Genomic DNA, 12,564 nt, shown 5'->3' with positions numbered 1-12,564 from the left:
ATTTCAAATATTAACAATAGGTAAAGTGCTTTAAAACATGTAAACATTTATTTACAACAAAACAGGAAGATTTAAAATATTAACAGTGGGTAAAGTGCTTCAAAACATGTAAACAGGAAAGTCCAACAAAACGGGAATCTGTGCAAAGTGTATCATGATTAGTCTGTCTTTGGGCGCTTCAATATATAGTCTATTTTCAAAAAATTTCACAATGTCCGCTTCATGATTATAATGCCCAAAACGCTGCACTCTTCTGTCCCTCCAAGGGCACCTAACCCAAAAACTGGTCAATGTATCCGGGGATAGAGGCGACATCCTCCGGGGAGAACTCCTCATAGGTCTCCTGCAGGTGTTTTTCAAGCCTCATGAGCAGGTTCCTGGGCAGGGAGAGCTTGTTAGGCCCCCCGTGGTATGAGACGTTTCCCTGCCACAACGCCAGCAGGTACTCGGGGATCATGGCCTTGCAGAGCATTGCAGCAAATGGCCCCGGTTTCTGCAGGCTGTCACGAAGCATCCGCTCCTTCTGGCTCTCAGAGACCTTCAGGAGGGTGATGTCTGGCATGACTCCCTGCTGTGAATTAGGTAGGGGAAAGTTAGTATTGGGACTGCTTGCCCGTCCCTTTACAGAACTGCAACCGCCGGTTTACAGCCACGCGGTTTACAGCCGCGAGGGGGTGGGACAGGGCCAGAGTTCATGCTTGCAGGATTGCTGCCAGCAGAGACTCGCATTGCTTTCTATGCGAAAGGAGGCCAGTGCCACTCTTAAAGTTTTAAGCAGCCACAAGTCTACGGCTTACCATGTTTGACAGCTAGACAAAGTCCGGTGTCCTGCCCTGCTCCTCAGCTCGCCACAGCAAGACCGCAGGCACGGTAGGCGAGGGCCGAAAATTCGACCTTGTCCTCAGTGCGCGTGTGATAGGTGCTCTGCATGGTCTTGTTCACAGAGAAAGACTATGTTCTCTGTTCACAGATACATTGATCTGTCTCAGGAATTCACTCCCTTTTTCCAATTCCCACAGCCACATCTGCCCAGAGGCTAGCGCACATTAGGAGGAGGAAGAAGAGGACACGGGAAGACATGTTTGCTGAACTAATGGCATGCTCCCGAGCACAGGCAGCCCAGCAGACACAGTGGAGGGAGAACTTGTCCCAAATGCACCGGGCAAACATGGAACGGGAGGAGAGGTGGCGACAGGAGGACAGGCAGGCTACTCAAACGCTGCTTGGACTAATGAGGGAGCAAACGGACACGCTCCGCCGCCTTGTGGATGTTCTGCAGGACCGGAGGCAGGAGGAGAGAGCCCCGCTGCAGTCTCTCTCTAACTGCCCTGCCCCGCCACCAAGTCCCATACCCCCCTCACCCAAAGTCCAAACACGGAGGGGGGGAAGGGGCCGTGAAAAATTTCACTCCACCCCTGCGGACTGCTCTACCACTAGAAGGCTCTCATTCCCCAAAATTTGAAAAGTCCTTTCCTACCCGCCTCACACAAGACCCCGTCCAAGTTTCACCCCCCCGTTCCATGTGCGGTTGTTAATAAAAAATACGTTTTTGTTCATTATTGTTTCCATCCTCTTCTTTTAGATGAGAGTCTGTCTGAAGGGGGGGAAGGGGCTTGGTCATTGGACAGGACAGTCACCTTTAGCAGGGGGCAGGTCCAGCAGCAGGGCACATATACAGTGCAGTGACTAGTTATCCTGGTCAGTCTGGGAGGTGGTTTTCATGTTCTGTGTGGTGGGGGGGGTGGTGTTGCTCTGTGACTTGGTGGCGGGGGAGGGCAGTTACAGTTCTTATGCAGCGGTCCTTACCCTGGATCACAGAGCCGCGCAGCAGGGGATCTGTAACCCTCCTCCCCCTGCAAGACAGTCACATAGCCGACACATACACGCAGTCCCGGCCAGGAGGGCTGGCAGGCTCCGTTGAAACAACCAGTCCACCACCGCGGAGCCTGTCATTCCTGGAGTTTAGAAGCATCATTTGCATCACAACACTAAACCCGCCCCCCGCCACAGTCTGCGTCCCAGGTTTAAAACATTCCCGCGAAAACAGTAATAAAGACAACGGTGTCCATTAACAAAACAGAACAGATTTTATTTTTTGGGAAGGGGGTGAAGGGGGTATGTAACTGGAGAGGATAGTCGACGGCAACTGGGTAAAGAAACGGGGGCAAGTTCAGCTTCTGTGTCCACAAACTTAAAAGTCACTGGGTACCCTGCTCAGCCTTGAAACTGGCTTTCAAAGCCTCCCGTATGCACAGCGCGTCCCGCTGGGCTCTTCTAATCGCCCGGCTGTCTGGCTGGGCGTAATCAGCAGCCAGGCTATTTGCCTCAACCTCCCACCCCGACATAAAGGTCTCCCCCTTGCTCTCACAGAGATTGTGGAGCACACAGCAAGCTGCAATAACGATGGGGATATTGGTTTCGCTGAGATCACAGCGAGTCAGTAAGCTTCTCCATCTCCCCTTGAGACGGCCAAAAGCACACTCCACCACCATTCTGCACTTGCTCAGCCGGTAGTTGAAGAGTTCTTGTGCAGTGTCCAGGGCCCCAGTATAGGGCTTCATGAGCCAGGGCATTAGCGGGTAGGCTGGGTCCCCGAGGATCACTGTAGGCATCTCCACATCTCCAACAGTTATCTTGTGGTCCGGGAAGTAAATGCCTTCCTGCAGCCGTCTAAACAGACCAGAGTTCCTGAACACGCGAGCGTCATGAACCTTGCCCGGCCATCCGACGTAGATGTTTGTAAACCGTCCCCGATGGTCCACCAGTGCTTGCAGCACCATTGAAAAGTAGCCCTTTCTATTGATGTACTGGCTGGCCTGGTGGCCCGGTCCCAGGATAGGGATGTGAGTCCCATCTATAGCCCCACCGCAGTTTGGGAATCCCATCGCAGCGAAGCCATCTATGATGGCCTGCGCGTTTCCCAGGGTCACTACCTTTGACAGCAGTACCTTGACGATTGCCTTGGCTACTTGCAGGACAACAACCCCCACGGTAGATTTGCCCACGCCAAAGTGGTTCGCGACTGACCGGTAGCTGTCCGGCGTTGCAAGCTTCCAGAGGGCTATGGCCACTTGCTTCTGGACAGTCAGGGCTGCTCGCATGCGGGTGTCCTTGCGCTTCAGGGCAGGGGACAGCAACTCACAAAGTTCGAGGGAAGTCCCCTTCCGCATGCGAAAGTTTCGCAGCCACTGGGATTCATCCCAGACCTGCAGCACTATGCGGTCCCACCAGTCCGTGCTTGTTTCCCGGGCCCAGAATCACCGTTCAACAAAATCCACATGCCCCATTGCCACAGTGATGTCCTGGGCGCTGGGGCTCGTGGTTTCTGACAGCTCTGTGCTACTCTCCGACTTCAGGCCCTCACGCCGGTGCCGTAGCCTCCTCGCCTGATTTCTCTGCATCTGCCTCAGGGAAAGGTGTATGATAAGCTGCGAGGTGTTGAGAACGGCCACAACTGCAGCGATGGTCGCAGCGGGATCCATGATCGCAGTGCTGTGGCGTCCGCGCTGTCACTGATCAAAAAGTGCGCGAACTGATTTCCCGCCGGCGCTTTCAGGGAGGGAGGGAGGGAGGGCGGTAGTGACTGACGGATGACGACAGTTACCCAAAAGCACCCTCGCCACATTTTTTTACCCAGAAGGCATTGGAGGATCGACCCAGAATTCCAATGGGCGGCGGGGACTGCGGGAACTGTGGGATAGCTGCCCACAGTGCACTGCTTCCAATGTCGACGCTTTCCCTGGTAGTGTGGACTGACAAAGTCGAATTACTGTCCTTAGTGTAGACACATACGTTCGACTTTCTAATATCGATTGCACATATTCGATTTAACTAAAATCGAACTACTCTCGTAGTGTAGACATACCCTTAGTCTTTAAGGTGCCACCAGACTCCTTGTTGTTTTTGTAGATACAGACTAACACGGCTACCCCCTGATACTTTGCTCACTATAACTGTGTGCACATGTAGGCATGGGCAGCAGGTGAACGCGCCCTTGGGGGAGGCTAGCTCCCGGCCCCTCCCCCTCTGCCCAGCTTCCTCTGCCCCTCCTCCCCCACTGGAGCCCGGAGCACACACCCCACACGCGGCTGCCTCCCCACACCTGGCCCCAGCGCCGGGAGGATGGGTGGCGTGGGTGGCCTCAGCCGGGGGGTCTTGTGCACACTGCGGCACCAGCCTGCCTGCTCCAGCCTCTCAGCCCCAGAAGGGAATGGCAGGCAGGAGAGAAGCTGGGGGTGGAGGGTGGGCGGGGCCATGCCAGGCTGTTTGGGGAGGCACAGCCTTCCCCTGCCTACGATACCCATCGCCCATACACGTAGGTATGTTTTCGGAGGTGAGGTGCTCATGACACAGGCCAAAGGGAAATGACATGTCCAGCTCCTTCTGATGTTCACAGGGCCATGGCACCTGGGGTGACCCAGAGTTATTTTGTCACTCAGTCAATCAAGGGCCAATTCCTTATTTGGACAGTAAGTAATTAATAACGCATTAATTATTAACGTAACCAGTTATACAATCCAATCACATGTTTGGTGACATTTATGTAATCTTACACTGATGAACTTTTACAACATTTTGGCCTCTGAATAAGGCACTAGGAATGAGGAACCAGTTCCAGCCTCAGATGGAAGCAGCCCCACAAGCTGCTCAGGACCAGGAGGCACTGATCTCCTGTCCCCGTGCCATTGGGACAGACTCGGGGCCTGGCTCGAGCCAGCGCGGGGAGAATGATCCGGAGAGCATTGTCCCAGGGGATGGATGAGGTGCCCTGACAGTCTGTTACCAGCCCTCATGCTGAGACCCTTTCTGCTGGATCACTCCCACGCAGGGCTCAGCAAAAGCAGAACTCTTGGCTCTGAGAGGGGTGGCTAATCTCTGTGGCACTGAATGAGGACTGGAAATGAATCAGTATGAGAAAAATTAGTCAGCAGCTTCCCATAAGCTTTAAAATAGCCATTAGGCCGTATGCTTCAGTTCACTGCACATATAAGGGGACACCTGGCCAGGCAGCCTGCAGCCCTGGGGGAGGGCAGAACGTGACAATTCTCGAGGTACCCAGGACTGCGAGTCAGCCTCTAGCAAGAGCCTTGCCGTGGTGGCTGGGTACTAGCCACTTCACACCACCAGCCTGTTGGCCACTCCAGCACTCTCCTCCGGGCTGTGCCAGCCCTGCCTTCACCTTGCAGGGTAACAAGAGGTGCCCCCCAGGAGCCTCCACAATTCAGCTACTTTCGCCCCTTCCTCTCCCCCACCTCCAGCAGGTACAATGGCTGCCTCCCCGCCTCCAGCAGGTGCGACTGCTTCCCCCCACCCCTGCCTCCAGCAGGCACGACTGGCCCCCCACCCCCGCTTCCAGCAGGTTTGACTGGCCCCCCACCCCTGCCTCCAGCAGGCATGACCGCTGACCCCCCACAGGTGGCTCCATCCTGGAAGCCTGGGGGTTCTATGTCAGCTATCTCCCCGCTCAGAACAAGACTTTTGTTACAGTTGCTGGTGTCTAGGCCAAGTCAGGTTGGTACCCAGGTCCCGGGAGCCGGCATCGTTTGCAGTGGGGTCCCTCAAGCCCTGAGCCACAGAAGGCATGGTGCTCCCATGGCCTTGCTGTCTACAGTGACCCCGCCCTTGGGTGGGGCAGTCTCTGGAAGGCGTTCTCCATGCTCGCCGTTTCTCTGGCTCAGGAAGTGCCGCCTCGGCCCCCAGCTACCGTGCTCGCAGCCACGGCCCCAGTGTCGCCCGTTAATGTGGACGTCCCTCTTTCCGGAGGGGAAAGGCTCACGAGAGCACAGTCACTGCCCACAGGGAGACCTTCTGACTCTTGCTCTGCACACACCTCCTTCCCAGCCCTCCTCAGTCCTGCTGCTGGCTGGAGGGGTCCCCTGCCCCACCAAGGAGCATGCTCCCTGGCCTGGACTGCACAGGCCTGTGCAGCCGCTCCCCTCCTGATCGGCCTGGTGGCTGTCCTCCACCAGTAATAGCTCATTAGCCAACAGGCTCTGGCTGTCTAGGGTGGGAACTGATGCGGGCCCAGTACTGTCATACCTGGGAACATCACAGTCTTTATTGTTTGTCCTTCCGGGGGCGCAACAGAGCTCTTAACCCACTGTACTGATGGGGAGCTGAGGCCCAGAGAGACTAAGGTCCAGAACCCCAGAGGTAACTAGGCACCTGATTTCCACTGAAATCAATGGGAGTTAGGCACCTAAGCACTTTGGAGGCTCTGGGCCGCACTGCCTTGCCCAGGGTCTCACAGCAGGAGAGGGCCATCCTTCCATCCTTCCTCTCCGGCTGGGGCCCTTCTCCAAGGTGTGGTGCTTCCTGGGGAGCGAGGGCCTTGCTGGGGGACAGTGAGGTTCCACCCCGGAGACGGGCTGAGTGACTGCAGCGCTGTCAGTGATGGCTGACTCACTAAACCGCCCCCATGTTCCCCTGCAGGGTCTGTGTACGAGGTGAGCGGCAGCGAGTGCTGCTTATCAACAGGGGACCTGATGAAAATTACTGGCCTTCGCCTGCAGAAGGTCACCTGCGAGGATCCAGAGACCGGGCTAGCAACAGAGCTGCCTCTGAACTTCAAAGGTAAACTGGGACACCCCACGCCCACCCAGCCTACTGCAGGTAGGCACCCGCCCACCACACACAGACACACCCCATCCTCCCCCTCACACAACCATCCACCACCCCCTCATATACACACTCCCACCACTACCTCCAGGCCATCCGCACCCCAGCCATACACACACACACAAATACACACACACACATCACTGCCTCCAGGCTATCCACACTCCCAGCTCCCCCCTACACACAAACACACATACACACAACCCCTACTACCTCCAGGCCATCCGCACCCCAGCCATATACACACACACACACACCAGCCCTCCCCTCTCCCCCAAAACACTGCCTCCAAGCTTCATCCACCAGGTCCCTCACACATAAACATCCCCAACACTACCTCCAGCCATCCGTACACACACACACAAACACAAATGTACACACACACACACACACACACACACACCACTACCTACAGGCCATTCGCATCCCAGCCATACACAAACATACACACACACACACACACACACACCAGCCTCCTCACATACCCCCACCCCCGCCATTACCTACCGGCCATCCTCATCCCAGCCATAAACACACACACACACACAGTCTCACCATCCCCACACCACCAACATATATAGGCCACACACGTACCCTGCCATGACATATAGGCTTCACCCCCCCACACTCCCCTGCCACGTATAACCAAACAGAGCCTGCCCACCACAAACAGGCCCTGCTAGGGTTGCCAACGTTCTGATTGCAGAAAACTGAACACGCTTGTCTAGGGTTGCCAGGTGTCCGGTCGAAAGGGACCCTGGGGCATAGATGCTGGTGCTCGGGGTGGGGGCAGTGCGCGGAGCCTCCCTGGCCACAGAGACATGGCGGCTGCTTCCGGGAGCCACGCAGAGCCAGGTAGGGAGCCTGCCTCAGCCCCGCTGCGCTGTCGACTGGACTTTCAATGGCCCGGTCAGCAGCCTCCAGGTTCCCTTTTCGACCGGGTGTTCCAGTCGAAAACCGGATATCTGGCAACCCTAGCCCCACACACATGCCCCAGCCACACACACCCTGGCCACCACATGCAGGCCACACACCCCACCTCACCCAGTGGCCCTGCACAGGCCACACACACACACACCCAGCCACATACACACATGCCCATCACCTCCAGGCCACATCCCCACTCTGGCTGCATTTGCTGAGGCGGGCGTGGCTAATCCCCAGCCCTGCTGCTGTTGTGGGGTGGGTGGTGGGGTGGGGCAGCCCCTCATGCAGGCGCTGCTGAGATCTGTGCATGGCTGAGGCTTGTGTACAGATGAGGCTCCATTGAGGCTCCTCATTCCTGGGGTCCCTGGTTCAGGGTTGCCTGGCCAGGTTTTCCCAGGACCGTCCCTTTGTTGAGGTAGCTGTCCTGGAAGGCCTGCCTGGGTTCCAGTGCACACGGCCAACTGTCCAGTGTGATGGGCTCAGGATCATCCCAGACGCGGCAACCCTACCTGCCCCACTAACGGTGAGCTTCCTCTGGCCCTCCTGCAGGGCATTTCCAGCCCAGCCGAGACAAGCTGTCATACACGAGCCTGAAGAAGCTTGCCAGGACCAGGCCAGCAGGGCTCCAGAACATGCCCTTCTCCTTCACCTCAGCAGTTGACTTGACCGTGGATGGGCAGGTCATTCCCAAGGGCCAGCCCATTTCCCTGCTTTCGGTGACCAGGCATGAGGGCCAGGAGTTTGCCAACTGTACAACCACGGGGCAGGATGGGCAGCATTTGCTCTGCCTCCCCTTCTCCCTCCAGGGTCAGTTCTATGAGTGCAGCGGGCAGCAGAGCTACACGCTGAGCCAGGTGCTGCAGTTGGAAGCCCTGAGGGGCCAGTACCTGAAATGCTCTGCACTCGGCAGGCACTCACTGCTCCTCTGCCCCGTGTACGAAGTGCAGGCGATAATGCACAGTGAGTACGGATGCAGCCGGGGCTGCTGGGTGTGTGTGTGTGTGTGTGTGAGAGAGAGCTGGATGGAGTGGTGTGTGTATGGCTCCGTGCCTCTGGGTTAGTTTATGGGGGAGGTGTGTCCTGGAGTCTCTGTGTGTGCTAGGGTGACCACCCATCCCTTCTTTTAAGGGGCAGCCCCTTATTTCATTGATTTATCCCTTAAGGGAACCACTCAGCCCTTATTGTAAAATGTACTGAAATGTACTAAAACAGATCATTAGTACGTTTTAAACTTTAAGTTGAAGCTTACGATAATTGAATTGTACACTTGAGAGAACAATCCATGCTATGCGAAGGGAAATGGTGTTTCCCTAAAATGTCCCTTAATGTCCCTTAAAGTTGTGGTTTTTCCTTAGTTCCATTCAACAAAGGTGGTCCCCCTAGCGTGTGCCTATCTCAATGTGTGTGTTGCTGTCTCTGTGTGACTTTGTTGGGGAAGAACTTTCCTTTCAATGAACTGAGGCATTTATTTAAATCATTAACTGAAGCTATTAAGAACCCAAATAATCCACATCAGACAATTTAAGCTAGTGGGCCAGATTGGATAACAAAGATACTTTTCCAAGCACCTATGTGAGTAACCAAAATGGGATGCTGCTGCTCACAGTAAACTGTGCAGATCTTCAAAATATGATGGTGTTGCCCCTGGGTTCCTTGGCCCTGGCTCACCTTGATGGGGCTCCTTGGGCTCAGCTCCTTCTTGACTGGGGGGCGGGATAAGTAATGGCATCTCCCAAGCGCCACCCATGTAAGGCATCAAACCGAGCAGTCACAGTGAATTGTACAAACCTGCCCCACCCCACACTCTCCTTTTTCACGAGCAATGGAATGGTAACAATGCTGATATTTACATGGGAACCTAGGAACTGCCAGCCTGGATTCATAGATTCCCACATTCCAAGGCCAGAGGGGGCCATGTGATCATCTAGTCTGACCTCCTGTATAACACAAGCCAGAAACCTGCCCCCAAATAATCCTTAGAGCAGAGCTTTTTAAAAAAAATCCAATCCTGATTTTAAAATTGTCAGTGATGGAGAATCCACCATGACCCGTGGTAAATTGTTCCAATGGCAAATTGCTCTCACTGGTAAAAATTTACACCTTATTTCCACTCTGAATTTGTCAGGCTTCAACTTCCAGCCATTGTTATGTTACACCTTTCTCTGCTTGTTTGTGTGGCCTACATTCTTTGTTCCCGGATGTATACATTTATATTTAGCCATATTAAAACATACATTGTTTGCTTGCCCCCAGCTTACCAAGTGATCCAAATCACTATGTGTCAGTGACCTGTTCTCTTCATTATTTACCACTCCCCCAATTTTTGTGTCATCTGCACACTTTGTCAGTGATTTTATGTTTTCTTCCAGGTCATTGATAAAAATGTTAAATAGAGTAGGGCCAAGAACCAGTCTCCCTGAGACCACACTAGAAATATACCGTTCGATGACAATTCCCTGTTTACAATTACATTTTGAGACTTATCAGTTAGCCAGCTTTTAGTCCATTTAATGCGCACCGTGTTAATTTTATATCTTTCTAGTTTTTTAATCAAAATATTGTATGGTACCAAGTCAAATGCCTTACAGAAGTCTAAGTATATTTCATCAGTACGTGTAATCTCATCAAAATAATACAGTATATCACGTTAGCTTGATAGGATCTACTTTCCATAAACCATGTTGATAGGCATTAATTATATTACCCTCCTTTAATTCTTTATGAATCAAGTTCCATATCAGCTGTTCCATTATCTTGCCCAGGATCAAGATCAGCCAGACAGGCCTATAAGTACCGAGCTCATCCCCTTTTCCCTTTTTAAATATTGGCACAACATTAGCTTCCTTCCAGTCTTCAGAAACTTTCCCAGTGCTCCAAGACTTATTGAAAATCAACAATAATCGTCCAGCAAGCTCCTCAGTCCGCTCTTTTAAAATTCTTGGATGCAAGTTATCCAGACCTGCTGATTTAAAAATGTCTAACTTTAGTCACTGCTATTTAACACCTTCCTGAGATATTAGTGGAATGGAAAGAGTGTTATCATTATCATCATATGATATGCCTGCATCATCTATTTTCCCCTAAATACAGAACAGAAATATTTATTGATTACTTCTGCTTTTTCTGCAATATTATTGATAATTCTACCATCACCATCTAGTAATGAACCAATACCATTGTTTGCATTCTTTTTGTTCCTAATATACACCTCTACCCCGATATAACGCTGTCCTCGGGAGCCAAAAAATCTTACCGCGTTAGAGGTGAAACCGTGTTATATCGAACTTGCTTTGATCTGCCGGAGTGCGCAGCCCCGCCCTCCTGGAGTGCTGCTTTACTGCGTTATATCCGAATTCATGTTATATCGGGTCGCGTTATATCGGGGTAGAGGGGTACTTTAAAAAAATCTCATTCTTATTGTCCCTAACTCTGCTGGCCATAGATTTCGCCTTGTGTCACTTTGCTTCCCTTTTCTATTTTATACAATTCCTAGCTTCTGATTTATATTCATTACTATCAACTTCCCCTTTCTTCCATTTTTTGTATATTATATTATTATTATTATTATTATTATTATTATTTTGTATAACTGCCTTCACTTCCCCTTTAAACCAGGTTGTTTTTTTAACCAATATGGTCTTCTTCCTTAGTTGTGGGATTTTGGCTTTTTGGGCATGTAGAAAAGTGTTCTTAAACAATTTCCAATTATCATTCACATTTTTCTGATAAAATTTTTCCTCCCAACTGAGGAACCCAACATCAGACCAAACATACAATAATCTCACCTCCAAGGGTGGCCAGCACCAGATGCTTCCAAGAAAGGCATAAGAATTCCACAGTAGCCAAAGTGATATAATCTGTGCCGTCTCTCCCAGGTCTCACATGGTCTGTAATAGTTAGAGATTGCTTAAATCCTGAAGCACAAGGTTTAATGTCCCAGTTCTGTGTATCCCTAGCCTGTTCTAATATTCCAACACTTTTTTTAGTATTGAAATAACTGGATATTCTTGGTCTCCATATAACTATCCAACCCCTTTTTGAATCTTGTTAAATTCTTCACCTCAGCAACTTCTTGGGACAATGAGTTCCACATCTTAAATGATCATCGATGGATGCCTGTGGTAATCCCTCACTGATTTGAGTGGGGTTCTTCACACTTCTCCAAGCTGTTTTCTCAGAGTACATCTACACTACAGGGGGGAGTCGATTTAAGATACGCAAATTCAGCTACGTGAATAGCGTAGCTGAATTCGACGTATCACAGCCGACTTACCCCGTTGTGAGGACGGCGGCAAAATCGACTTCTGCGGCTTTTTGTCGGCGGCGCTTACTACCACCTCCGCTGGTGGAGTTAGAGCGCCGATTCGGGGATCGATTGTCGCGTCCCGACGGGACGCGATAAATCGATCCCCGAGAGGTCGATTTCTACCCGCCGATTCAGGCGGGTAGTATAGACCAGACCTCAGGCTCTCTGCAGACTCAGCTCTGCATTCGTTACAGTTGGTTCATGTTTCTGAGCTTGTCTTCACAATCATAACAGCTACAGACTTTTCTTAAAGCTGAAAGCTCAGATTCTGGAGCACAGAACACTTCTGAGCGGTGCCAGTACCGTGCTTGGCTGTGCACCAGCCGCTTCTGGGCCCTGAGCTGAGCAGCCATAAGTCTCACTCCTTACAAAACTGGCTAGCACAATAGGAATTAGGGATTCCTATTAGACCTATGAGCCCCCATCTTCTTCATGGCCCAGGTGCACACACCACAAGTCATAGGAGGTGGAACGTTCAGCTATGGACAGGGCTTGGAAACATCTGGCACGCACCCATTTGCCAAAATGGCACTGCTCTGTTCCAGGCGATCTGCTCCTCCAATCTCTCTTACAGGTATAGGGTAGTTTGAATAGTGCCAACCTCAAGTGATCAAAAATCATGAGTCACACCCAAAATTCATGAGATTTTAAAAAAAGATTATATTATGTGTTTTGGTATGTCTTCTGGGTGCCAAATTCCCCCTGCCCAGCCA

The 12,564-nt window shown here is 51.9% G+C and overlaps 1 protein-coding gene across 1 annotated transcript in view; it reads left to right on the top strand.

Annotated features, from left to right (window-relative positions):
• The window catches only part of THEMIS2 (thymocyte selection associated family member 2), a 33,011-nt gene that overhangs the window by 14,118 nt on the left and 6,329 nt on the right, over nucleotides 1–12,564 (top strand). Inside the window, exons 2-3 of the mRNA XM_026657169.2 lie at nucleotides 6,433–6,573; nucleotides 8,095–8,505. Of these exons, the coding sequence (XP_026512954.1) occupies nucleotides 6,433–6,573; nucleotides 8,095–8,505 (552 nt within the window). The remainder of the gene's footprint in view (nucleotides 1–6,432; nucleotides 6,574–8,094; nucleotides 8,506–12,564) is intronic.

Source organism: Terrapene carolina, unplaced genomic scaffold (genome assembly GCF_002925995.2).
Source record: "Terrapene carolina triunguis isolate 2854851 unplaced genomic scaffold, T_m_triunguis-2.0 Scaffold236, whole genome shotgun sequence".
Lineage (NCBI taxonomy): Eukaryota > Metazoa > Chordata > Testudines > Emydidae > Terrapene > Terrapene triunguis.
The sequence above is the reverse complement of the archived record's forward strand: the minus strand, read 5'-3'. Positions and strand labels throughout refer to the sequence as shown.